General features: G+C 49.2%; 1 protein-coding gene across 7 annotated transcripts in view; it reads left to right on the top strand.

The window, feature by feature from the left end:
• Positions 1–3,129: 3,129 nt before the first annotated feature.
• Positions 3,130–27,604, top strand: part of Igsf9b (immunoglobulin superfamily member 9B) — a 58,785-nt gene continuing 34,310 nt past the window's right edge. For 4 of the 7 annotated variants that reach the window (XM_021734694.3, XM_021734695.3, XM_078047349.1 and 1 more), the window contains exons 1-9: positions 3,131–3,425; positions 14,119–14,316; positions 16,167–16,313; positions 22,118–22,269; positions 22,605–22,722; positions 23,866–24,007; positions 24,323–24,468; positions 27,037–27,179; positions 27,455–27,595. In XM_021734694.3, coding sequence (XP_021590369.2) covers positions 3,362–3,425; positions 14,119–14,316; positions 16,167–16,313; positions 22,118–22,269; positions 22,605–22,722; positions 23,866–24,007; positions 24,323–24,468; positions 27,037–27,179; positions 27,455–27,595 — 1,251 coding nt within the window. In that variant the 5' untranslated portion in view covers positions 3,131–3,361. Of the gene's footprint in view, positions 3,426–14,118; positions 14,317–16,166; positions 16,314–22,117; positions 22,270–22,604; positions 22,723–23,865; positions 24,008–24,322; positions 24,469–27,036; positions 27,180–27,454; positions 27,596–27,604 lie in introns of those variants that run through there. The other 3 variants (XR_005733866.2, XM_078047348.1, XM_040285566.2) reach the window with 2 other exon arrangements.

The following is a 27,604-nucleotide window of genomic DNA, read 5'->3' as shown; positions in this document are numbered from 1 at the left end:
AACTGACACAAATTTGATGATAAAGATGATGCTAAATTTCCCCTTTGTATCTTAAATTTTTCCTTTTCCTTTCTTTCTTCACCTCCTTGTTCTACTCCCAACAGACTTATCCAGGAAGTTATTCTCATTTTAAGAGGTTCCTTTGAACTATCTCATGAGTTATGCATTTAAGCTATACTGTGTACTTTTTTTCTTTCCAACCTGACAGCTTCAGTTTCCTAGCAGAAACCACCACCTTGAATAGGACAAAGTGGATGGCCAAGCAAATATGACCAATTTGGATGGTGATAGAGGCTCTGTCCATTTTCTTCAGTTTGCAGACCACTGGAAGGAAATTTCTATGAGCCCAGATGCTTCTCATTCCCCTACCTATTTATGCCACTAAAGAATAAGGAAGTAAGGTTAGACCTAGAGAACCCTGTAGGCCACAATGAGCTGCTTATAGGTTTTGGAAGGGGAAGAATCCTATTACCACCATTTGTATTAGTCAGTTTTCTTTTTTTACCTTAACAAAATGCCTGAGATAGTTAACTCCATAAAGAGAAGAGGTTTATTTAGCTCATGGTTTTGAAGGTTCAAGGTCATGGTACCTACAGTTCAGGTCTGGTAAGGACCCCAGAGCAGATACCAGATGGCAATAATGGTGACATGTGTCTGGGCTTGAGGTTACACTTCAACACAAGAAGCAGAGAGGAAGGAGCCAGACTTGCTTCTTTTATAATAAACCTTCTTGGAAGAACTAGCAAGGGCTCCAAACAGAACAGCCTTCTGAGACCATTCCCCTAAGGATTTAGCACTCATATCTTAAAGGTTCCATACCTTCTAAGACTGCTGCTTTGGGGGTCAAGCCTCTAATCACATGAACCTTTGTATTATGGTTTGGATGTGAGGCGTCCCCCAAAATCTCACATGTGAGACAATGCAAGAAGGTTCAGAGGAGAAACGATGGGTTATAAGGGTCTTAACCCAGTTAGTGAATTAATCCCCTAATAGAGATTAACTGAGTGATAACTGCAGTGGTGGGGTGTGGCTGGAGGAGGTGGGACTTGGGGTGTAGCTTTGGGGGTATATATTTTGTATCTGGAGAGTGGAAACTCTCTGCTTTCTTATCATCATGTGAGCTGCTTCCCTCTGCCACAATCTTTGCCATGATGTCTTGTCTTACCTCTAGCCCCAAGGAATGGAAACTGCTGTCTATGGATTGAGACTCTGAAACTATGAGCCTCTAAATCAACTTTGCCTCCTCTATAATTGTGTTGGTTGAGTCTTTTAGTCACAGAAGCAAAAAAGCTGACTAAAAACACTTTGAGTGCGCACAATTAAACCATTTCTAAACTATAGCACCAATCCTGCAAATGGATTCCAATAAGACTTCACAGTTCTAGGATTCAGGGAGATTGTGCGTGTGTGCCTGCGCTAAGGGTGGAGTTGTTATTTTTGGGGTATTCTGTTTGGGAATTAGTACACCAATGAGGCCTAGAGCTTCCAGCTCACTTCATAGTCCCAAGAAAGGCATTTGGTCTTGAAAGAGAACCTAAGTCAATGGTTCAGGTAGAGTTGTCCCCAAAGTGATATATCATGAGTGTGTATGCATGAATAGAGTGGGTGGGTAGGTAGCAGGTACTTAAGAGTTCTGGTGCTACAGATGATATTCAGATGTCAAACTTTACTAGTGTATTTGCTATTCTGCTTGGGGTCCCAGCTTTCTATCTCTTGTCTGGTAGTGAGCTAAGAGAGTTCAAGTTTCAGGGAAGGCTGTTTCTCCATCTTCAAGACTACTTTCTATGCAAGGTGTGTGTTTCTGTGCATGTGTGTTTTCCTAAGAGTAAGTCTTCTTGTTCTTTTGGAGGCTTCATGTCCTAGAGGCAGGGCTTTGTAGCTAATGAGTGCTCTAAGCTGGTGAAATTCCTGAGTTCTCCTTTGCTGTCCCTTTGTCTTCCTTCCTTGGCCAACAGCCCACCTTAGGGAGCAGTGTGATTCTTACCCCTGCTTTCACTCCTTGAAAGAACAAACATCTTCACTGCAGCCTCGGCATGCTGGGTGTGAGGTGATTGTAGTAGATGTTTCCATGACACTCATTTATTTCTTCTGCAAATACAACTGTATTGGGGGAGGGGATGAGGAGAGGCTAGAGTAGGAAGATTGGGAAATATGAAAACCACCCAAGATCTGTAATTATTTTTCTCTGAAGGAATAAGAGGCTCCTCCCTTTCTCTGGGTCTTCTCCACCCCCAAGCCTCTAAACTGCTCCCCAAATTCATCTTGGTTTCAAGTTGCTGAGAGGCGGCTAGGCAGTGAGTAAGGTGGGGAGGGTGGGATCATGTGCAGGAGGAAGCAGCGTTTATTTAGGAGAGGGGGAAAAACTTTTATTACTGAAAGTTGGGATTTAGTAATGATGAGCAACGAGGACCGGCACTGGGGGTGGCAGTGTGTACATTGTGTTCTAGAGGGGTCTATGACACGCCTCAGCTGAGTCAATGACTCATTTAAAATCTCAGCGACTTTTAGAGGTCATTTTAGTCATCCCCCTGCCTTCAGGCTGGATGGAGCCTAACTTGATATCACGTTTGGTGGAGGTGGTGTATCGCTCTGGGCTAAGAGTGTCTGTGTGTGTAAAGGAGTGGGGGTGGGGGAGGCAGCGCGTGACCTCTTTGGAAAAGATCTCCAGCGAAGGACATTCCCGAGCTTCCCCAGGCTGCCCGCTCCAGGGTTTCCCCATCACTGAATCAGCATGGTTCTCCCGGGAACTGCTTTTTGCTGGATGGAAACCGGATGTTGGGTTCCCTGGGTGGGCGGGGGCTCCATCCCCTCAGACTTGTCAGGGGTAATTGAGACTCTTACGGTCCCGTTAGCCAGCCCGAGAAGCTAGCTCTTCTTTCACCTTTAACTTGCCATGCAGTGTGAAGAGAGAACAGAATACAGCGAAGACGCTACAACGCCTTCTCCCAGGCAATGCGCATGATTCTGCGGCTCTATGCTTGCCACACTTCAACGCACCTTGAAATGGGCTCGCCTCCTTCGCGCCGCGACGGGCAGATCTTTTAACCAATCGGTCCGCAGACTTATGAAAATAGACCAATAAATAGGCGGCGGGGGCGGGCCCAGAGGCCGGGCTAGGCTTCACCGTAGAACTGGCTGTGCTCTGCCTCCACTAGTAGTGCAGGTGCCGCTGCGCTGGGGCCGGGGAGGCTGCGCGCCGAGCCAAGCTGAGCCAGGGAGGGATGGAGAGCGGGCAGCCCGGGTTGCAGAAGCACCGGCGCGGGTCGTAGGCGGGCGAGATACGGGCGCTCGGGCACGAGAAGTGTGCGGGTGCAAGAGCACTTTGAGATAGGATGAGGCTCTTGGCTGGCGCGGTAGTACTATGATTTGGTATGTGGCCACTTTGATAGCAAGTGTGATCAGCACCCGAGGTCTTGCGGCTCAAGGTGAGTTGAAGTGCAGCGTCCCTCCTCTGCCCCTCCCGGCGCTCTCAGCCCTTTGCTCCTGGCTCTAGCTCCCCGACTCTGCAGAACGCCGCTGCTTATTGCGGGTGAGGCTCCAGCTCTGGCCAGGCGCGCCTCGGGGCACTATTGGGGAGGGCCTGGGGGCCAAGGGCTGGAGGACCTCGGCGGGAAGGGGCTAGAGCAAATAGGCTACCCAGCACTTGAGGAAAGAATGTTTTGGAATCGTGGTCGACTTCGCTCACCTTGGGCCCTATGGTCCACACCGGCACGTCGAACCCGTTGCCTCTAGTTGGAGCAGCCTCCTATTCGAGCTTTGGGGGAGGCAGTGGCTCTCCTAACTCTGACTGCTGGGGAGTTTGCAGGTCATCAGGCAGTCTGCAGCACGTTCCAGCCCGGTGCAGTGCCACTGCTCCACTGAAGGGTTCTTACTGAGAGGCGCGACACGGAGGCTTGGGACTCTGCACCCAGGTCTAAGAGACAGGGTTCTCGGCCCTGCGGGCAGCTACCGGTCCAGCTCACGCCCCTCCTGCCCATACAGCTTGGCAGTTGGAGGTCGGATCACTCGCTGGGGCGGGGGTCCTTAGACACCTAGTGAGAAGAGAATTGATGAACCCGGCAGAGGAGAGCCAGCCCGCTTTGGGCTGGCCCTGACAGTCTCCCGCGCCGGTTTTAGCCGCACCTGGGCCCCGGCCAAGCAAAAGTTCCCCGGCATCGCGTCGCAGTAGCGACGACCTCATGCTGCCTTCCCTAGCTACGAGGCAGAGCTTTCTAGGGGCCAAGGCGACGCGGGAGATGTCCCCACTAATGCATCAAAAATGGGGTGGGGGATTTTCCTCTTTCTGCTTTCTCTGTTCTGAGTCGGAGAGGAAGCAAGAGGGAACCCTTGTGTTGGGTGATGCGTGCGTGAGCGCGCGGGCTTTTGCTTTGGAGACCGGCAGAGCGACCTGCGAGCCTCTGGGTGGCACCCCGGCTCTCAGCCCTTGTATGGAAGTAGAAGCGGAGCCTGGAGGCTGCCCCGACTCTGAGCTCATGGTTCTCAGCGCGCACACACGACCTGGTTGAGGGCAAGTTCACAGAGCCTGTAGGAGATGGCGGCTGGAGAGAAGCGGTCTGTAGGTGGAAATAGGCGGTGGAGACCCGCCAACCAGCGCACCCACTCTCAGCAGAAGGGGTCTGCGGGAGGCGTCCTTTCCAGGGTCTTCTCGCCTCCTTGTCTAGGCCTGTGTTTGTGTGTGTTGAGGCTGGGGGGGGGGAGGGTGATTTAAGAAAGTTTCTGGAATGGAATATGTCGCTATGCTACTTGGGAGGGGGACATCTGAAAACAGAAGGAGCGAAGGGTGAAGGGAAGGATGATTTAGTCAAGTGGTATGTTTATTTGAATAGTTTTGAAACTCTCCATTTGTCAGGTGGGAAAACTGAGTCTAGGTTGACTGCCAAGGTTTATGGATTGAGAGTGGAGGTGAGGTGACTCGGGTTATGCCTGAGAATATTTGCCTCATCCTCATCCTCTCCCCTGTTTCCTTGTAGTCTTCCTATGTCCTCATCCTCCTCCCCTCCAGTTTTTGGTATGTTCCTGCTATGGGACTGTCGCTGAAAGCACAAAAGGATGTGCTGGGATCTTTGAATAGAAGAGACACTGAAGGAAGGCTCTGATATAGCTTCTAAACCTAAGCCAGGGTAGGGGCAATGGACTTTAAAAAAAAAATTTTAAGTTTATACACAGAATAAAGGCAAATGGATTTATATTGCAGCAACACACAAAATGTCGAGACAGGAAGAACTTCTCAACATTTCAAGTTGTTGGGCATGAAGGTTATGCCTTCTTATAGAGTGCAGAGGTCCTTCTGTCTGAGATGGTTTGGCATGCATCCCTTTCTGAAAGCAGGGATATCCTTATTGGTCTCAGGGTCTTTTTACCATAGTGGCTCTAGGTATGGTGGCTAGGGACCTAGGTTTAGAGTTAAATCACCTGGATTTAAGATGTGGCTCTACCACTTGCTGACCCTGTGACCTTGGACAAATTGCTTGACCTCTCTAAATGTCACTTGCCTCAGTGGAAAATGGGTTAATAGTATGAGCTTATAGTCCCCCCCCCCCAAAAAAAACATTAGTGTTATAAAGAAACAAGTGGCTACCTGTTATATGTTATACAGTATGTGCTCATTAAATGTTAACATCATTTCAATATTTCTGGGATTCCTGGCCCCTCCTCTACTTTTTCCTCTTTGGTCCACTTGGGACCCTTTTGGGACTGTTTGGGGAGAAGTTAAGGGGACTGCCTCTGTCAGAATTGGAGATCCCTTTATGGACTGACCTTGTCTGGGCAGAGCCTCTTGTTTCCCTGCATCCAGAGACATGTGCAGGGTGTGCAATCTTCAGAGCTACTTGGAAATGTCTCCTCCTGTGAGCAGCACCAGCCAATGTTGGGGTGCTAGTGGGACTCCTTGTGAGAGCTCAGCTATTCTCTGCCTGACAGAGGTGACTTCTGGGGAGATCCCTAAACTGGAAGGACATTTGGATGCCACTCTAGGATTTGGCTGAAGCAGGGGCTGCTTGGGCAGAGGGTAAAATAGGATGGGTTCCTCAAGCCATGTTGGTTTAGGACTGGGTCAACCCAGGGATATGGGACAAATATGGAGATAGACTTCTTTTTTTGACTTTGGTGGTGTGTGATTGAGGTCATTGGATAGGTTGGGAGGGTGAGGAAAAGAGAGGGACTATTGGTATAGTTTCCTCATCCCAGATGTGTGCCTAGCAAGTCGAGGGGAGTTTCCACACTGTTTCCACCCTGGGCCTTGCTTGGCTCACTCTGAGCCTCAGACATAGTGGGAAGTCTGGGCTTTATTCTCGAGGCTGCCTCCCCTCTTTGCCACAAATCCTATGGTTGAATTATTCCTGCCTCCAGTATCCCCAGATAAAGTGGAATTCTGACTCAGATCTTGATGGTGGTTGGACCAGTGCCCTCTGTTCTCTCCCTGGCTTTGACCTACCCTTTGTCCTTTGGCATTGAAGATAGGAGAGAGGAGGTTTAAACCTCACTGGTCCTATCAAATGAGAAGACTTGGCCCAGGAAGTGTTCATTTTGTGTGTGTGTGTGTGTGTGTGTGTGTGTGTGTGTGTGTGTGGTGTGTATGTGTGTGTGTGGTGTGTGTTTGTGTATATATGTCCCCAGTGCATGTATGTTGGAGTCAGGGATGTGTCTGGCAGCCTGTACCCTGGGAGAAGCTGGGGAGGCCATGTTTTGGAAAGGGGATGGTCAAGAGACAGTGAGAAGAACGAGCTTTCAGCTGTTGGCCTGTAGCTTGACATATGCCAATCTCTGGAGTTGTCAGGTCCTAGGTCCTAGTTGGTTTCATGTTTATGGTTCTGAGACAGAAAGCTAGAATCTGGTTACCTGAGGAGCAAAGACTGCTTCTCTGAGAAATGCTGAAACCTATTGCCTCTCTGGCCCTCCCTCCTATACCTTCCTCTCTGCCCTTTTCCCAGCCAGGTGCCAGCTCTCAGAGGCTGACCCTCTGTATGCATTCTCCCTTGGCCCACTCCTTCTCAGCCCTGCTGGATCCTGGCTTTTCCCCCATAGCCTTCCTGTTTGCTGAGCTGAAGATGTGGGGGTGGGTGATAAACCCCATAGAAGGCAGGGCCTGAGATTTAACCAGTTCTCTTCTCCAGGAGAGTTTCCTTCTCCAACATCCTATGGCCTTCTCGGCTGGGATTCAGGGTCCCTAGGGAGAAGTCTTCTTCCATTTGCTTGCTGGGATGCTTGCTTGCTGGAATGTGTTAAGCAACTTGTTAAGAATGGATTTCAATGGTGAAAAGATCTGTGATTGGTGAGAACTTCTAGATGTGTGTGTGTGTGTGTGTGTGTGCGTGTGTGTGTGTGTGAGTGTGTGTATATCTGAATGTGTCCCTGCATTGTATGCATACCTGTATGTGTGTGCATTTGTATATATAACTGTGTGTATACCTGCACTTGTATATGTATTCCCATATATGTGCACAGGTTTGTGTACAGCCTTTTGTATGTTATATGTGTGTGTGTGCAAGCACCTGTGTATATATGTGCACATATGTGGACTGCAGCAGGGCAAGGTAGTTAGGTGCAGCCATGAGGTAGGAGCCACTTCTCCCCTAGTGCTGTGGGTAGCAGTGAGACTACTGCTTCAGTATATTCCTTGCTTTCTGATCCCCTTGCTCTGTACCTGAGTCTAGGCAGCTCAGCAGTTATTAACATTAAAGGATGGCTGGGGTTCTAGAGAGAAAACTTAAATGGTAGGACAGAGTCTGAGCTTATGGGGACACTGAAAATGGCCTATCTGTCTAAAAGGGGAACTGTGGCATCAGATGCCATCATCCAGGCATAGTGTAGAACACAGAAGGGGCTGGGTCCCTGGGGAGGTGGGAGAGGAGGCAGGGGTGGGAGAGGCAGCTTATAGTCAGCCCCCACCCATTGCCCAGGGGCACTGCCAATGGGTGTTGGCCTGGTCTGCTAGAGGCAGCTGACCTATTTTTCGTAAGAATCTTCCTGCTTTTCTGTTCTCTCTTGCGTGAATAAGCAGAAGAGTGGTGAGCAGAGATGGGGCCTCTGTCTATGAGGGTTTTTGAGAAAGATTCCATGGGGCCATGGCTGTGAGGGAGGTCTCTGTCAGCCCGCCGATCCTTTTGAGAAGACAGGGGACTGACAAGCAACCTTTCCCCCCTTGTAGTCCCTTACTTCATTCCTGGTCACATGTGCCCATTGAGACAGGGCTGTGGCATACAACTTGCACACAGGCAAATATTGTATGAGGTGAGTCACTGTCCTCATTTTCTGGCTCCAGAGTAGGGAGTGTTGATGTTTCACCAGGAGCAAATATGGAACTTTGATTTCCCACTTAGTAATTGTGCCAATTTGGCCCCTTACCCCAGGATCCTGGCCTGGTGACAGGCCTAGCCTGTAATGCTCTCACTGGGCTGGCCTTGCTGCCTGTCTTCTGGCTTGGGGGTGAGTGTACAGGGGCAGGCCTGTGCCCAGGTGGTAGGGAAAGAGTTGTGGGTATGGGAGGGGGTGTGGCTTCACTTTTCTGCTGAGGAGCCATTAAAGGAGCAGAACTGAGATTGAATTACTGACTTCCTTCCTGCCAGTGGCTCATGGGGAAAGGGCTCTTGGAAATACAATCTAGCCAAGCAAATTAAGGTTGCTAATAGCATCTCTGCCTCACCAGCTGCTGGGGGGAGCCCAGCTCAGAAGGAGAGGCACCCACAGAAAGAAGGAGCCAGCCATTCCTGTCTCCTACTCCAGTACCTTGCTTTTCATAGTAAGGTTGCTAGGATTTCTGGATAGGCTTACTTTAGGCTCACCTGACCTCTGACTATAGACCCTGAGGCTTGCTGGGGAGGTACAGCTGGACAGGCTGTGAAGACACTGGTGGGGAGGGTAGGGGTAGACATGTGGGGTGTGCTTCTTAGAGGCAAAGGGATCTCCAAGGTGGTCTCTAGCCCACCTGCCTTGTGAGAAGAGCAGAACAACTTCTTTGTCTGGGCACAGGTCTCTTCTCCAAGCCAGACTTTCTGGGTGTTTCCTTTGCTTTGGGCAGTAGAGAGCCAGCCTCTGCCTTCCTCACGCTGTCCTCTGGGTGTGAGCCTCCCACTTGGTGAGAGCCCTGAGTCTGCCTGCTTCCTGGAATCTCCTGGAGCCTCCTGGCTTGTTGAGGAGGAGGGATTGGGGGACTATTGGGGGCTGCGCCTTTTTTGGACTCAGCAGGGATTATTTTTAGACTGGCAGATGGAGGTGGCGGTGGCTGTCGCTGGTATTATTAGACAACAGGCCTGTGGTTTGAGAGTCTGGTGCCCAGAGGAGGAGGAAGAGGAGGAGGCTGCAACAAGGATTAATGAGCCTTGGAGGCTGATGCTCAGCCGGCGTCCCTGCCCTCCCTCAGCTACCATCAGACTTAGGCAGGGGCTCCAGGTTCTCAGACAGAATTACATTCATGCTATGGCGGGTCAGAGATGCTCCAGCTACCTTCTGAGACAGGCCTGCCCAGTAGTCCTTCTTGGGTCCTCCTGGGCTGCAGAATCTGGACTCCCAGAACCTGTCCAGAGTATGGGGTGAGAGTCACTAAGCTCTGTGCCACAATGAAGGGGTGGGGCTGTAAAAGAGAGGGCTTGGTTTTCTAGGTCTGTGGTTGGGGCAGGAGGGTGGCATAGAGTACGAATCCGGATTTTGCCACCTGTTACCTGGATAACTTTGGGGTAGGCACATAGCCTCACCATTTGCACAACAGAGAAAATAGTATTTGTGGCAAGGTGGCCATTGAGGGTGTTCAGTGAGATTGATTTCACAGAGCCTGGTAGGTAATAGAGTTTTGCCTGCTGAGGCTTTCTCTGCCTTGCTCTTATCTCTTCCCCTATAATTTAGATTGTTTCCAAGACTCAGGACCCTTCTTACCCAGCTCCAGGCTTTAGTGTTGGATGTGCAGCCATGTCAGGCCCTGGACACCTTGTTGTTCTGTGCCTACAGTGGGGGTCTGCTGGCAGCCCTGGACTTAGTCACCCACTGGGTACCACCTGGCCCAGGGAGTGGGAAATTTGTATCCTATGGGCTTTTTGAAAGGTCAGCCAGCCCATGGGGAGCCACCTCAAAATCCCTGCCTGCCCCTCCTTTTCTTCCCTGCCAGAGTGGCAGAGCTCCAAGGTGGGCTGGGCAGCCCCCCAAGATGCAGATTGGCTAGGCTCAGGGTGTCTAGTTTTCTGCCTTCTGGATAAAGGGTATATGTGACCTGTGGCTCTTCATAGCCTTTTTCTTAATGTGCTCACCTTCTGCCAAGGCCAGTTTCCTCTCTGGATGGATAAGCTTGGCTCCTCTGGGCCCCTTACTAGCTGCTGTGAAGGGGAGGGGTTAGGGTCCCCTGTCCTCAAGCACTTCCATTCTCTTCCCTCTGCTTTCCCTTCCTCTGTCTTTTCTTTACTCCAGCTGGCCCTGCTGAAAAAGAAAACCTGCCTGGATGCCCAGGCTTAGTTTTGTATCCCCCTCATTCTGGGGTGCTGTGAGGGTCTGTGTTGTACCCCTGAGCTGTCTCCTGGTTGGGCTTGGCCTGTGTCTGGCTAGTAGGAGGCCCAGCCCATCTGGGCCTCCCTTCCTCCTTGCTTCTGTATCTCTTTCACTCCTGGCTTTGGATTTGGTTTCCTCCTGTGTTTGAGCTTTTTGTATCTCCTCCATTAAGCCCCTTTTCTCTCTTTACTGCCAGCCTGATTTCTCTCTCTCTCTCTCTCTCTCTCTCTCTCTCTCTCTCACTAAGCATTTCTGGAGACAGTGTTGTATTAGACACACTCTTGTGCAGAAAGGATCAGCTTAGGGAGAAGTACTTGTGGGTGATGGGGTGAGAGAACATGATCTGTGCTTGTGCAAGTGTGTGTGTGTGTGTGTAGGCAAATAAGAAAAGCAGATGAATATTTTAGGATCCAGAAAACCTGGAGGCCTTAGGCTGAGAGTGGAGGCTGGGATTAGCCTGCCCCCTCTGCTTTGTTTTTTCTTTTTTTTAAACATAGTTGTAGATGGACAGCATGCCTTTATTTTATTTATTTATTTTTATGTGGTGCTGAGGATCGAACCCAGTGCCTCACACATGCTAGGCAGATGCTATGCCACTAAGCCACAACCCCTGCAACCCCCTGCTTTCTTTTGGAGAAATCCTTCTCATTTTGTTGTGTCATCTTTGGGATGTGTCATGTCTGTAGCTGCTTCTCTGTGGTTGAAAAGTTCCTCCAGAGGAGATGCTAGGTGACTGAGGCCAACTGCTTTGTGGGTGGGCCTTATGCTGGGGGCTTGGTGCTAAGCTCAGGGGCTGGCTGGGGCTGGAGGTGGCAACCAGGAACCTTCACCAATACCCTGGAAGAGAGGTGTGAAGGAGGCTGCTTCATTTTCATGCAGTGAGAATAAGGCAGGGCTAGGTGCAAGTGAGCAGCTGGCACTGTGGGAAGCCATGTCAAAGCCCACCTGCCTCTTGGTATTGCCCCCCACAGCCTTCAACCCCAGCAGCCAGCTCTCCAGAGCAGTTTCACTGTTAGAAGTGCTCAGCTGTTCCCCTAGCTCTGTTCTCCTGCTTAGATTCTAGGGCCAAAGAAGCCCCTCACTCTATCTTTCCCAGGTACCTTGGCTCCTGGGAATAACTCCCTTCCCTACCACCAGGTTCCTGTGGTTTGTTTCTTCATCTGTGCTGTGGATACTCAGTTGTTGAGTATGTATATGCACATACTTGTGTGCATATGTATGCTCATACAAATGTGCACATACATGCACACGTGCTGCTTCTCCTGCTTGCTCAGGTGCTGCTGTTCAATGTTCACCGGTTCCTCTTGGTCCAGCCTTGGCCTTTGTGCAGATGCGGTAGGCAGGCTCCCCTACCCAGGTGCCTCTGTTGGTGTGGGCGAGGCGCCAGCTGCAGCTGGGCTCTCTCCTTTCCCTAAGGGACCTTGCTGCAAACCTAGCCTGAAGCAAGTTTGGGGGAGGGGGAGTTGGGAAACCTGCTGGGGCCTCGGGCAGGTGAGTGCAACACTCTGCTTTGCTCCAAAAATACTCTGTGATCTTAGCTCTTTCTCTAGAAAACAGTGATGTCACCGGGAGCCAATCAGCTTCTGGGAGGGCTTGCCTCCTCCTCCTCCTCTTCCTTCCGCAAGTCGAGAGGAGGGGGAGGGAGAAGAATGAGACACTCACACAGACGACATACAGACAGACACACGGAAATTCACAGAAGCACACATGAACATAGAGACCCCCTCCCCCCAGTCAAGCAAAACCCCTTCCCCTCCCACAAGCCAGTAGAAATCTTGGACCCCTGTTCCCTAACACACACACACACACACACACACACACACACACACACACACACACACACAAACACACGAATAGAAACAGAAACAGGGAGAAAGGCAGGCAGGTAGACAGAATCACCCACACAGAGTGGGAGCAAGAGACAAGGAGACTTACAGAGAGACAGAGACATGGAGAAGGATCCAGAGGAATACAGAGACATGGGAAGTGGGGAAAGACATACATAATAGACAAATATAAAGAACCAGAGAGAGAGAGAGACACACACACACACACACACACACACAGAGAATGGAGAAACAGAGATACAGAGAAGGAGCCAGAAAGAGAGAGGAAGACAGAGAAAAATAGACACAGGAGACACAGAGACAGAGATATGTAGAGAGACATAGAGGAGACAAAGACAGAGAGAAAACTGACAGAGGTAGACACAGGACACACACATACTCGCAGCCAGACACAAAGACATAAATGACAGAGAGAGGTGGGAGCCCACAGGGGTCAGAGATGCAGACAGTCAGACCTAGGTGGACAAAGATCCAAAGATCAGTGCTGCTCTCCCTGGCATCCTCTCTGGGTGGGAGGGCCCGCAAACTCCTGGCTTTGAGCCTGCAGTCAGTCGGTTGCTGTCCTAGGTGCTGCCCTGGAGAGTAGAGATGCTCACACTGGACTGGGAGGGTCAGGGATGGGGAAAGCCTGTGGTAAGCTTGGGAGTGGTGGGTAGAACAGGGGAGGAAGGGGACAAGGCTGCTCCTTTCACTGGATGTACTAGACAAGGTGACCTTGCCAGCTGCCTTGCTGTGTCTGGTCATGGAGGAGAGCTGGTATGGGAGGAATGTCTGCTGGAGGTAGGCTGCACACATGCCTGTTTGGAGTCCAGGAGTGGGTGCTGTGGGCATGGACAGTACTCCTGTGGTTTAGTCTTTTCACTGCTTGGGTGGGGTTGGGGGTTTCTCACTCCTGCTTCCTTCCTTGCCACCCCCCACACCGCACCCACTGCCAGCCAGGATGGGTGTGTCCTATCTAGCTGCCTGGTTTTGATGTTCTCTGCCAAAGGCAGGGACCAACACAGGGTTCCCCTTCTCCGCCCCCAGCATCCTACTCTCCTAATGGTGATGTCTGGGGCTTCTGTGAGAATCAGCTCCATTTGGGGCTTGGAAACTGGAGGACTGCAGCCCCTCCCACTCCCCTCTGCAGCAGGGCTGGCTCTGTGTGCTGGTAGGAGGAGGGGCTGGAGAAGCCAGCTCAGACTGGTGGGGTTTTCCCTCTGGTGTTGCCATGAGCAGCCTCAGCTTTTCTTGTTAGGGATTCCCCTGATCCTGTATGGAGTACTCTTGTTTAGTGCTGTGAACATCAGGCTGAATTGGGGGTGGGGCAGTGGAGGAGAGCTGGCTCTGTCATCTACCAGGCTCTAGTGGGAAGCATCTTGCTTCAGGGAGACTATTTCACATTCCCAGGCCCTGAGGCCTTTCCACCTCCATGTCTATGGCTCCTTATAATTCTGGTGGGGGATGTTGTCCCAGTGGAACAGGGCACAATTATGCCTGCTGTTCTTTGGAATTGGGGAGGGAAGGTCTGGCTTCTACGACTGAAAAAATTACTTCCCTCTCCTTTCTTCCTTTTAGCCCCCAGCTTTGTGGATGCCCAAAGGCCTCCAGGGCAGAGAGACCTACGAATAGACAGGTGGAGAGCAGGTGGAGGGTATACTGGGACCTCTCAGGGAAAGCAGGTGGGATAAGCCTAGGATTTGAATGGAGGATGATTTTAACAAGGGAAGCAGAGGCCACCCTTTGATAAGGGGTGCATAAGGCTGCTGGAGCAGGATCTCTTTGTCACCTTTCCATGTCCCAACTTGGTTGTCTCCATTAGGTGCCCACGGCCTGCGAGAGGAGCCCGAGTTTGTGACTGCAAGAGCTGGCGAGGGCGTGGTCCTGCGATGCGATGTGATCCACCCGGTGACAGGACAGCCCCCGCCCTATGTTGTAGAGTGGTTCAAGTTTGGGGTCCCCATTCCTATCTTCATCAAGTTTGGCTACTACCCGCCCCACGTGGACCCTGAGTATGCAGGTAAGGTTTGGATACTGAGCCCTGCCCCCTCGGGAGACTTAGGACCTGAGGGCAGTGGGTACTATAAACCTGAGGACAAGATCTTCCTCTTATTTTGACCTTTCTGCTCCTATTCAGGCCTTAGTGGTCACCCATGAGTTCCCAAGTGCCTTTGCTTTTGTCTCTATCAGTTTTTATCTTTGTCCTGACTGTTCCATTATCTCTGTTTTTCACCATTTCTGCCTCTTTGCTCCCATCTTTTCCCACTGATAGATTTTCATTAAGTGGCAGGAGGGGAGGAAATAGGAGACAGACTTAAAGCCCTCCTAAACCACACAGCTGGGGGTTTGGAGAGAGGCCAGAAGTCCCAGGGCAAGCTAGAGAGAGAGGCCCCACTGTGAGAAAGCAAGGACTCCCTCTCCAGGGAAGGAGGGGAGTCAGATTGCCCCACCCTTAGGCAGGTGTGCTGCAGAATCTCCAGTCTGATTAGGCCCACTCACTCCCTCCTGGTTCTGAAGTTGGGGTGGCCTTCCATCCCTAAGTGTAGTGTGCATCTCCATGCCCCCGCCTACCCGCCCATCTGTGCCCCTGGCAGGTGTCAGTCTCTGTCTCTTCTGCCACCTGTCTTCCCCTTCCCTTGGCCCTGTTTGTGTCCTGCTCTGCAATTACTCTGTCAGCAGTGGCCTCCCTGTGACTCACTGCTGCCGCCCGCCAGCCTGTCAGGGAGGAGGGTGTGGGGTGTGTGTGTGTGTGTGTGTGTGTGTGTGTGTGTATGAGTGAGTGAATGTCTGTGAGGATGAACATATGCTGGTATTGCGAGGAAGACAGGAAACAGGCAGGGCACTGCTTTTATTTTGTCTTTGTTGTGGCTTATGAGGTCTGAGTTGCCTTCCTCTAAGAAGGCTTCTTTTTCTGTCTTTCTTCTGAGCTAATATCTCTCACTCTCCTTTTGGCTGGGCTTGGTTTTAATAGTTTGTTTTTAGGCAGATTTCCAGTGCCAAACAAGGAGGGAAACAGATAGAAATGGGGATATTGAGTTGGAGTAAAGGTGGGCTGAAGGGGACCCTGAGGGCTGCTTTTTCCTGCTTGTGTGCAGGGAGGGGTCCTGCAACAACACTTACTTTCTCAGTGCCTGGAATATCACAGGAATTGCCTCCTGATGGAGTTAAGGAAGGGTGGCTGTGGTATTTTTGCTATGTTTGCCCACCCTTCCCTTCCTTGTCCTCAGGTTTATGGGAGTCTCTGGGTTTTATTGAGATATGTAGTTTTTCTGGCTCCGGCAGCAGGATGAGGAGGACCCCTAGTCCTGATTCCTGGCCTGCCTTCCTTCTGCCCTACCATAGGGAAGGCAGAAACAAATAGAAGCTGAGTGAGGCAGTTCTGGGCACCCTGCCTAGGATAGGTATATTGCTCAACTGGAATGGAGATGCACTGGGACCTTCTGGATACCCCTGGCCTATTCTTTTCTATTCTTACCTTCTCTCTTTCATCTCTTCTCAGCTCTGTATCCCATCTGCTTTTCTTTCTTTCTTTCTTTTTTTTTTTTTTGTTTTAAGAGAGCTCCAAAAGAATGGGAGTATTCTAAGGAGATGAAGGTTTTCTCAGTGCCAAGTGCACTGAACTGCCAGTGTAGGCTGGGGCAGGGCCAGCTGGGGAGGGACAGTAGCTCCATGGCCAAGTGTCATGCCTTTCCCTTTACCACCTGCAGCTGGCAGGGATGGGTGCCAGCTGTCATTTTGGGGCCTTGCTGTGGGAAGTGATCTGAAGGTTGTGATGGGTCTCCTGTCTTTAGCTTGGTTTGGGGTGGGGGTAGCAAGCTGCTGTTCTTGCCCTGATGGCCTCTTGGGCTTTTGTCCACTGTGTTCCCCCAGGCCGGGCCAGTCTTCATGATAAAGCATCCCTGCGGTTGGAGCAGGTGCGCTCTGAGGATCAGGGCTGGTACGAATGCAAAGTGCTCATGCTGGACCAGCAGTATGACACCTTCCACAATGGCAGCTGGGTCCATCTCACCATCAACGGTGCGTATGGGCCCCCTTCCTGGAAAGAGCCCAAGAAGACCTCCTCTGAGGGCCCGCTCTAGAAGGAACCCCATCCCTTCCCCCAATTCTTGCTGCAGAGGAGCCTGGACAAACCTTGGCCCCATGAGATCTCCGCTCACTCCTCTGCTTGCCTCCATTGTCTTCCTGGAGCCTCTGGGGTCAGTGGAGGTGCATAGAAGCAGCAATTCCCTATGTGCAAGGTGGTCTCAGAGTTCCTAAGAGAGAGGTGGGAATCTGCTTCTGGAAACCAGGAGGGCTAATACTAGTGTCATTCCAGCTTTGGGATATTAGTGCTACCCCAGAGAGTGCATTCCCTCTCTCCAGTGGAGTTCCTGGAGTCTAGTATTAGTGTTTTTAGGTTGATACTATGGTTTCTTGTTAAATATATTTATTTGGGTAATATGTATTGAGGGTCTATTATGCGCCTAGCCTTGCACTGATGATGGGTAAATAACAGTAAGGAAACCCAGACGCAGTCCCTGTTTGTACACAGTTTACCAGCTAATAAAATGTAAGAATCCTGGCAAGAGGAACAATTTTAATGGCTGTCAGTTATTTATAGCTCAGGTTAAATGGATCATGCTGCGTACAGATGTTTTTCAAATATCCATATGGGGGCAAGGGAGCTTGAGTGAACTCGCCCAGCTCCTTTGTGTTGGCTGAGGCGGGGGGCCTGGGTCTATGATGGTGATGTCACTAGAGGCTGGGTCTTCAGGGTCTCCTCAGAGGGAGAATGTACCCTCTGTGTCTCTGAGAGTTCTTATCTGGGAGCAGATGCTCTGGAGGAGTCAGAAAGCTGGAACCATAGAGAAAGGATAGAGAAGAAGTGGTCTTCATAGTGGGAGGGAATGGCATATTTTATTTTTGTTTTGCTTTGTTGGTTTGGCCAGATGCTTATTCCTCTTTATTCAACTGATGACAAAAATGTATTCAGATCCACTGTGTTGTAGACACCACTCTGTTTATTGAGGCTTTGACAGCACATGTGCTTAGATATGCCACATACATTGTAGGTCTTTCTGGTTTGGATTCTGATACTATAGCTGCTGTGGTTGGAAAAGAGAAATTAGAGTTGTTCCTGGCTTGGAGGCTTCTCTCAGTATTGATCTGCCTTGAAGGATGACTCTGTCCTACCTAGTATGGTTGGATCAGACCCATGCTCTTTCTGAATCTGAGAACCTATCCAGGGTCTTGGAAGAACAAAGCCTGCTATCTATCTATCTATCTATCTATCTATCTATCTATCTATCTATCTATTTATCTATCTATTTATTTATTTATTTTTTCCCAGGCTGGGGATCAAACCCAGTTTTGTGCATACCAGACAAGCATTCTACCACTGAGTTATAGCCCCAGCCCTAGAACAGAGTATTTAATCAAGAGTGTTGGCCCAGAGGACAGGAAATGTTAAAGATGGTAGCCCTAGGTCAATGTTGGCTCAGGCATTAGATGTGGTTATTTCCTGCCAATCAGTCTGAAGAGGCTAATTGTAGACAGATTTTAAATCTTGGGTGCTTTGTCCTTACCACCCAGCAAGATTTTGAGTCACTTCATTTTGATGCCAGCTGTTGTGTGTGCAGTGAATGTAAACTCATCTTAATATTAACCCAGGCAAAATATAATTAGGAAGGTGAATCTGCTGCTCAAAGTTTCTCTGGTTGAATAGCAAGCCAAGAGTCCCCACATTATTTCCTTTCTCTCCAGGGCCCTCTCCTAAATGGTTGGAACCTGTCTAGAGCTGCTGCCTCCTTTTCTTTTGCATCATTCTGGATGGTGGTGTCCATTTCGGAAACCTGAGATACCAGGTGTTCAGTTGACACATGGTGGGAAAGCAGAATCTAGTTTGGAAATGTATGTTTTTTTATTGTATGTGTTTCTTAGTTTGTACCAGTGGGAGTTGATTCTTAGGAAGTTTCTAACTGCTCTGAGTAGAATAACCATGGACCATGACCCATAAAAGATTTAGTTTATTTCATGAACTCACTGTGTGTTAACTATGTTATTGTGGACAAGTTAAGTTACGTCGCTGAGCTTCAGTTGCCTCAGGGGGAAAATAACAACAACAAAAAAAAACGATGTCTATTTGCACAGTTGTTGTGAGGATTCAATGAAATGCTGTGTTAGAAAGTATCTTGCACAGTGTCTGGAACATTAATTACATATGGGTAGTTATGGATAAAATGCTGGCCACCCTCCTTCTCAAGAGATAAAGCCAGTTAAAAGTGTAGTTAGCAAGGATGTCAGTCTGGAAGATGCAGAGGACTTTGGTAGTCTAAAAATCCTCATGAATTCACTAATAGTTATCTATTCAAAACTTCTTTTTGAGTGTCCAGTTTATGGCAGGCTCCAGGTATATGGCAAGGGGCATGACCCAATTCTAGCTTTGAATATCCTTCAAACTCCAGAGACAGTCAAGTCCAGAGACGATTGCCATGTGGTTTTGGGAGCACATAGGAGGGACAGCTTCTTTGAAGAAATAGCCTCTGTTCAGAGGCTTGGCTGGTGAGAAGAGTCAGCCAGGAGCAGATGGGAGGTTGGGAAGGCAACTCCAGGAAGAAGGAGCAGCATGTCTGGAACCCTTGAGCGGGGAGAGTGGCTCTCCTCATTCAGGGAGTGCAGGCTGGTTGTTCATATGGAAGCACTGGGCAGGAACGCCAAGCATGGTACACCATCTGCTCCACGCTTGAGAACCGGGGCTTAATGATAGAACAGTTTGCTATAACCATGAAGCTTATCTGTGAAATGGGCAGAACAGAACAGATGCCTCCCAATAGGAGAGAAAGATCTCTCTCCTCTTATTCCCCCTTTCCCTTCTTAACTGAATTCTGAGGTTCCTCCCATCATAAATATTTCTATTATGGAACAGCCTAAGTGCTAGCATTCTATTTCTTCTAAACTAGAAGGTTTAATGTCAGGCATTTTTTTTTTTTAATTTTAAACAGCATTACCTTGAGAAATTGAAAGGCCAGTGAAAAATTAGAATTACAAATTGTCTCATTCCCTTTCTGTGCTTTCTTTGAAGACCAGTTGGGTGGAAACAAACCCAGTTATTTCTTTATCATATATAAAATACCCCAAAAGCTCAAGCCAAGTCTTGCTTTAGGTTGGCAAATTACTTGGAGGAGAGGCCAGCCTGTTTCTAACCTGCACTATTAATTATAGGGCACTTGCAAAAAGAATTAAGCTTGGAAATGCAGCTGGCAAGCTAACACCTAATTCAGTAAATAATCGAGAGTCAAACCATTATTTTCCTGAAAACTCAAAATTGTTCAAAGTACTTTCCTGATTAGCACCTAAATAATAAAGTAATTATGTAATTAGTAATTAATTTGTCACTTCAGGACGTAGTTTAATTTATTATCTTTTCTTTTAAGCTTGAGACCAGAGGTAACAGAGGCTATGGCTGTATTAACTGTATTTCAGGGAGCAGGTTGGGTGAGGATGGCTGTGTTGGAGATGAGCACATGTTCCTGGGGCCTAGGGGCTAGGACTCCAGAATCCCTTTACAAGGACTTGAAATGATTTTTTGCCATTAGTCTATTATATTCTTAAATGCTGGCTGACAATTGATTTTCTCAAGAATATATATTATATATGCTTTTGATTGTGACGATGTGTGCTTCTTGTCTTTTTTTTGGGGGGGGGTGCAGTTCCAGGGATTGAACTCTGGGGCATGAGACCATTGAGTCACACCCCCAGCCCTGTTTTGCATTTTATTTAGAGACAAGGTTTCACTTAATTGCTTAGTGCCTTGCTTATGCTGTGGCTGGCTCTGAACTCACCATCCTCCTGCCTCAGCCTCCTGAGCCTGTGGGATTATAGATGTGCACCACCATGCCCAGCAAGTATGCTTCTTAATACGTTCCATCATCCCTCTTCAAATGCCTCCTGTGTCTCTACATTGAGCCATGGGGCTTTGAAGATTATAGACCAAGGTGATCTTGCCATGGTCTTGCGCTTAAGAAGTTTTATGTATTTAAATTTATGTTGGAAGAAGCCTTCATTCATTTGTTCATTCACTTTACTTATTCTTTTATTCAACAAATATTTGCTAAGAACCTTGTTTCATCCAGAAATGGTGATAAAAGCTATACATTCAGTGGCACTGCAGAAAAGGTTTCTGTTTTCAGGGAGCCACGATTCCCCAAAATTGGGACTTATATGAAACATGTAAGCAAATACATGTATATGAACTTGGGAATGTAGCTCAGTTGTAGAGTGCTTGCTTACCATGTATAAGGCCATGGATTCAACTGCAGTACCACAAAAAAAGAACAAAACACATACATATATATGGATGTTAGTTCTGATAAGTTCCTTAACAAAAATAGAACAGTGCAAGGGAGCAGGGAACTCTAGAAGTACTATCTGAAATGGACTGATTAGGTAAGGCAGAGGTAGCATTCAACAGACTTGTATGAACAGGAGGAGTGAGATATGGGTATAGAGTTCTAGAGAGAACCTCAAATACATAAGACCCTGAAGTTGGAAGTTCTTGCCACATTGGGGGAAGACTAAGAAAGTGATGTGTCTAAAGCACAGGAGGGGATGACAGTTTTAGGAGAAGAGGTTGGGGCTGGTCAGGACCAAATTCTAAACTCTTGTGATGAGTTCTAAGTTCAGGGCTGTGTGGAGGAGAGGGAGCCCCTGAAAGCTCAGTAGCTTCAGTAGCTTTCAGGGAAATGATAAGTAGGGAAGTAATAGCAGAATAACTATTTAAAAAATATGTTTGTATTTTATAAGATCCTTTTCACAAACATGATCTCATTTATTCCTCACATCAATTCCAGAGGATGGAGGTTTTAGATAAAGCCCAGAGAGGTTGAGGAACCAGGGTTATGGAAAGTGGCAGGCTAGCAGTTGAATTTGGATCCTGAGCTTTGGGTGCCTTTAGAAGTGCTCAGAGTGGCTTGCTTTAGGGCTGGTATTCAGAAATTGGGGCCATCCTTATCTTGCAAAATTTTGGAAGATCCTAGAACCAATAGTCTAAGGGTTTAAGATTTACTGGATGACTTCTACAAGCAGCTCAGGTGATGGGACTGCGTCTCTTAAAAGTTGATTATACAAACAGGATGGAGTTTTAGTCACATTTCAATGCAGGGGAAAGATAACCTGGCATAATCGGAGGACAGTTATGGAGGGAGTAACCTCCAGAGGGAGCTGTTCACCTTTACCTATGGAAGCCAGATAGGGAGGCAGATAGATACTTTTTCTCTGCAGAATCTGGGAATTTAAGATTATTTTTAAATTCGCCTTGGCCTGGGATCTGTTTTAGGTCTGGATGGGGCTCAGATGGCAAATGTCCTAGAAGTATGAGGGCCTGGCTGAGCTGGAATGCAGGAAGTATAGTTTCTATGCATCATGATAATCCTGAGTGGAAACACTGAAAGGTGGTAGAAAATTTTGGGAACATAGAGAGCTGTCTTGTGTATGTCATTTACCTAGTGCTGACTATGGCAGCTTCCCTGTACTAGATGCTCAATAATATTTTACTGGGAAGTATTTAAGTTTGGTAGGTAAATCATAGAATTTGGATCCCGAGCTTTGGATGCCTTTAGAGGTGCTCAGAGTGGCTTGCTTTAGGGCTGGTATTCAGAAACTAGGGCTATCCCTAGAGCCAGACTGAGATTGGATCCCACATCTCCCCTTCCCTATGATATCCCTGGGCAGGACTTTCCCCATCTCCACTTTTGTTGTTCCATCCTTGCATTCTGCCAAGTTGCAATGAGAGTTCTGTATGGGTGGGCTGGTTCCATTCCTCACCTTCGTGGTCTCCTTTGCAGCCCCTCCCACCTTTACAGAAACACCCCCCCAGTACATCGAGGCCAAGGAGGGTGGCAGTATTACCATGACCTGCACAGCTTTTGGGAACCCCAAGCCCATCGTCACCTGGCTCAAGGAGGGAACGCTCCTCGGTGCTAGTGGGAAGTACCAGGTGAGCGTGGCTATAGGCTGGGACTGCTGCAGTCACTCTTCTTCACCCTCCCTCCCTGCCCTTCTCTCCCCTCCAAGGCAGATGACTATTGACACTACTGTGCAGGTAGAAGGTGGAGGCAGAAAAGCCCACAGCCTGGCCTGGCTGCAGGCATCCCCTCTGGGTGTCTTGGAGGGAGACAGATAGATAAGGAGGCACCTACTCTCTGGATCCCCTGATGCATGTGTTCCTGGGACCTTCTCCAGTCCAGCTTCTTTGCCTGTATCTCTCAGCCTGAGGGCTACATTTGTGGGGCCCAGAGGTGGGTGTGAACTGTATTTGTTCTCCACCCCTAGGTGAGTGACGGCAGCCTGACGGTGACATCAGTCAGTCGTGAGGACAGAGGCGCCTATACCTGTCGAGCATACAGTATCCAGGGGGAGGCTATGCACACAACCCACCTGCTGGTACAAGGTAGATGGACTATTTCCTCTTTTCCTCCTGAGCTCTTGCAGGGGATGCCCAACCCTGCTGAGCTATAGTGGTATTTTCCTGGGCTATAGGTTTCATAGCTGGGGGTGGTGGAGGTACGGGCAGACCACAAAAGCTAGACAAAGGCTCCTGTATCACACATAGCTCACTGGTTGCATCTTTCATCCTGGCCTGCCTGGGAAAGAGCATCACACAGTGTAGCAGGGAAGCACTGTGCTAAGTGGATTTCTGGTTTCCCTCTGTCTGGATAGCATCTCTACCATGCCTGCACCTCCTCAAAAGAGGAGACCTCCCTTGGGTTATCTATCCATTAGTGATGGCATCAATAAATAAAGATAAAGATTTGATCCAAGCCCCAGACATTTAAACAACACCAAGAGCATTTGGCAGAGCTGGGTCTGTACAGTCAGCACCGAGAGATACCATTCTGTCCAGCCTTGGTCCCAGGAGTGCCCCAGAAGGGTTGGATACTCACTGCCCAGAATGTGTGGAATCCTGTGGAGAGGTTTTTGCTTTTCCACCTACCACCTGCTGGAGGGATAGGGAGAGCTGGTGGCAGCTGTGTCTGGCTGAGAGAATGGCAACAATAGTATTTGCTCCTTCCCCTAAGGGTTGAGCAGTAACCAGGGCCAGAGGTCCCTCTATAGCTTGGCTGAAAGCTGCCCCTCTCAGGAAAGAGCTGGCTGCAGCTCTGCCTCTCTTTCCCACAGCAAGTACCAGGAACTTCTGGAATTTCACTCTCCCTTCAGCCCCCAGCCTCTTCTCTGCTGAGTTGCCATCTTTACCTTTGGCAACTAAGTAGTCACAAGGCTCTGTCTCCTCCAGAGACAAGATTATTCTTTGCTGCAGATTTTTATAAACCAGACTTCTTCCCTCCTGCATGTCTCCTATTCAAGCTTTGCAGGAAGGGTATGTGTGTGGGGTGGATAGATGGCTGGTCTGGGAACCATGAGGGTGGGGTAGAGGGAGGATGCTTGAGCCTGTATAGGCTAGAAGTCTTTGTGACAACTCTTCAGGCTATACTGCCCATAGTGCTCCTCCCTGACCACCTCAGACCTTCCCGGGAGGCTTGGTGTCATTGGTCTGCCCCATCAGGAGGTGATATTTGTTTCCTGTTCTCTCTAGGGCCTCCTTTTATTGTTTCCCCTCCTGAGAACATCACCGTCAACATCTCCCAGGATGCTCTGCTCACCTGCAGGGCAGAGGCGTATCCCGGCAACCTCACCTACACCTGGTACTGGCAGGATGAGAACGTCTACTTCCAGAAGTGAGCAGCTCACAGGGGTTCCCCAGATCAGCAGGGGGAAGGGGCTCTAAACATGGACTTTGCAGGCTGCCAGTGGGCTCCAGAGACTTGCAGAAGGAGGGAAAGTGGAAAGTCTGGGTCTTGTGTCTCACATACTCAGGCCAGTCTTTGCATGAAAGGACCTTGAGAGAGGGACCCGAGAGTGACAGGAATAGTGGGTCTCCTTGCTGCACCGAGGGGAGGTGAAGGCAACCCTTACTTGAGTGTTTGCTATGAGATCCTCTTCTCCCACCTACCAATAGCACTCGCCTCCTTGTTTCCTTGCTGGCTTTGCAGCGACCTGAAGCTGAGGGTGCGCATCCTAATTGATGGGACGCTGATCATCTTCCGGGTGAAGCCAGAGGATGCTGGGAAGTACACCTGCGTTCCTAGCAACAGCCTGGGGCGCTCCCCCTCTGCCTCGGCTTACCTGACTGTGCAGTGTGAGTAGGGGTGAGGGAGAGCATTGGTGGGTGTTCCAAAAGATTCAAGCCACATTGCCCAGATTGGAGGCTGGAGGATAGCTAAGACTAAGCACGTTTCAGGGGAGTGTGGATGGAGGAAAGAACAAGCGAGGATAGGGCTAACTCTTGCTAGGCATCTTCTATGGGCCAGGCATCACTATGTGATCATTAATTCATTGCATCAGCCAAGCATAGGTCTGGTTCAAGGATAATCTGACCTTCTCTTTGAACAATTTCCTTTCAGAATAGTTGTTCTGGCATTGAATTCTATACCTTGAACCAGTCATGTTGGTTGATTTTTCTCTCAGGTTTTTAAGGGAGCACAGCTTAGAACCAGTACAGGGTTAGTTTTTCTGCCAGCCTCAATCTATCTTTCCACACTGTGGCCAAATCTGGGGTGAGGGGAAGAGGACCCTCTTCTGGAATAGGTTGGTCCATTTGCCATGCCTGGCTCCCTGTGTCTGCCTCCTTGCTCCTTTCCAGGGCTGCTAGAGGTCCCAAGTGAATGAGCCTCATTCTTGTGCCAGAACAATTGAGGGCCTCAGTGTGAGCACAACAATTCAGTTTGCTAATCTTTAATACCTGAGTGTCTTTGGTTGCTTTCCCACCCCCTGGCAAGCTGAGCATTGTGAGAAAGACAGAGAAAGAAGGATGAGTAATGAGGATTAATATCCTGCTTTTGATTTGTGGATAGCCCCATCACTCAGACAACAAATGCTCCACAATGTTGCTGTAGGTGACAGACACTTCATCATTGGAGGGCTGGTATGGGAGGATTGCATACACCCAAGGCACAGAGTGGCAGGAGTGAGAAGTGTAGCAGCCTAGGAGCTGAAGAGAAGTAGAGGAATAGTTGTGGCCTTAGAGGTAGAACTCCTCCAACTCTGCTGCACCAAGCTGGGTGTTTGGGACACAATTGCCCTTGAGTAGCCAAGGTAGAGGAGCCAAGATGGGCCTACTGAGCCTCATTGAACCCCTCACCTCAGACTTGTATCATCTTCTCACCTCTGTGGAATGACTGCGTGGGATAGCAAAGGTCTCTGTTCTCCAGTTTTACTGACAGCAACTTGAAAGGACTTGTAGCATGGTACAGTATAAGTTCCAAGCTTTAAAGTGCTGTGACACCCAGAACATTGGGTGAAAGCCCGACTAGTAGGTGAAGAAATTGCTCCTAAGTGACTTGGGATGTGTCCAAGTTGTCCAGAAGCTGAAGGTCCTGAAAGAAGGAGCAGACTCCATCTCATAGATGTCTCCTATCTCTCTGGGCTGTATGCAGGTGTGCCACCTGAACAAGAAGGTGGCAATGACTATGGTGGACAGGGGTGTGAAAAGGGGTGGTCTTCAGAAGGATGATGACCCTAATTAAGATGCAGATTCCATGCTTGAAGATGTAGGCCAACTTTCTGCTGGGAGAAGTGTTTGGTTTCCCCATCTCTCCCCAGCGCCGGCACCACCACCCACTTCCACTTGTCCTTTTTTACCTCCTTCCTGCCTTCAAAGAGAATCCAGGGGGCTGAGATTTACAGGTGGGTGAGAGGATCTTTATTTCTGCTAAAGATCAGCGTTCAGAGTATTTCCCATTCATAAACCCTTTGAAAACCTTGAAGGAAAAAAAAAAAGACTCTACCATACAAAAGTAGGAAGCTATGTCTAAATATATAACTCGGCCTGGTATTTATGTAATGCTGTTCTCTGAAGAGCTCAAATGCTTAAAAGTTACAAGCTCATTCATCCTCACAGCCTCCCTAGTTCTGGATCCTTCTCCATAACCCTTGGAGGGACTGGGGAGAACTGAACGGAGGTGACTCAGCTGCATCACAGGGATCCAGGGCCATTATCCTCTGTCTCAGAGCCTTTCATCTGCTGTGGTCAGGGTTGATTCTACATTTCAACTGCAGAGGCCAATGACAAAACGGAGGCAGAGGGAGCTGAACAACCAGCAGAAGGAACAGAGAGGAGAAAAAGGACCCACTGTGATTACCCCATGATAGCCTCATGCCTAGAACTGAAGTTGCTATGTTGGCTCAGGATGTGCAGAGAGAGCCAACTGCTTGCTGCTCAAGAGAGACCTTGGGATAAAGAACTAGAGGAGAAAGACGTGGCCACTGTTGGCTTTGAGGTTCAGAATTTAGGGCAGAGGGAATTGGACATGGAGAATATCTGTGAATTGAGGAATTTAGGAGAACTGAAAACTGGGGCCCTTAAATGCCACCAAGCATTCTTTAAAAATGCTTAAAGTTCTTAAAAACACAGTAGATGTGGCAGATAAAAGTCTGCAGCCTGACATGGCTGGCTATGTGTGCCCCCTGGGCTAGAATTTCCAGAGAGCTAGGTTTATTGGCCCCCATTAACCATTGTGGCCCTGGCCCATAATGCTGTGTTGAGCACTGAGGAGCCATGTGGTAAGTATTTGCTGACTGCTGGATAGATATGATGGTGTGCCTTGCAAGCACAATGCCTTTTGTGTCCTGGTTCATCTCCTGCCTGGATTTCTCATCTGGCTTTTCTCATAGAGCTCTTCTCTCCACCCACACTACCCCTTTGCAGACCCAGCCCGTGTCCTCAACATGCCCCCTGTAATTTATGTGCCCGTGGGAATCCATGGCTATATCCGCTGCCCTGTGGATGCAGAGCCACCAGCCACCGTGGTGAAGTGGAACAAGGACGGCCGCCCCCTGCAGGTGGAGAAGGTGCGAGTGAGATGCTTGTTGGCATTCAGAATGAGAAGTGCCTTTCTGATCCCTTTGCTAGCTCTGGGTTCTGGTTCTCTGCCAGAGCTCCTCCATCTCTTAAAAAAAAAAAAAAAAAAAAAAAGTCCCACAGAGTTTTGGCTGTTTTCCCAGGGCATCTAGGTGGCGCCTGCCCTAGGCTGTAGCTGCTGTTCTGTCCTGTGCTCTGTCTGGAGTGGTGGGTCAGAGCATCCGCTCCCTGACCACTGTTCCCTGCTCTTGTCTGTCTCTGGCAGAACCTGGGTTGGACCTTGATGGAGGATGGCTCTATCCGAATTGAGGAGGCCACAGAGGAGGCTCTTGGCACTTACACCTGTGTGCCTTACAACACCTTGGGGACCATGGGCCAGTCTGCGCCTGCACGGCTTGTCCTGAAGGTGAGACTC

Source organism: Ictidomys tridecemlineatus, chromosome 4 (assembly GCF_052094955.1).
Source record: "Ictidomys tridecemlineatus isolate mIctTri1 chromosome 4, mIctTri1.hap1, whole genome shotgun sequence".
Classification (NCBI taxonomy): domain Eukaryota; kingdom Metazoa; phylum Chordata; class Mammalia; order Rodentia; family Sciuridae; genus Ictidomys; species Ictidomys tridecemlineatus.
This window is presented reverse-complemented; position numbering and strand designations above follow the sequence as displayed.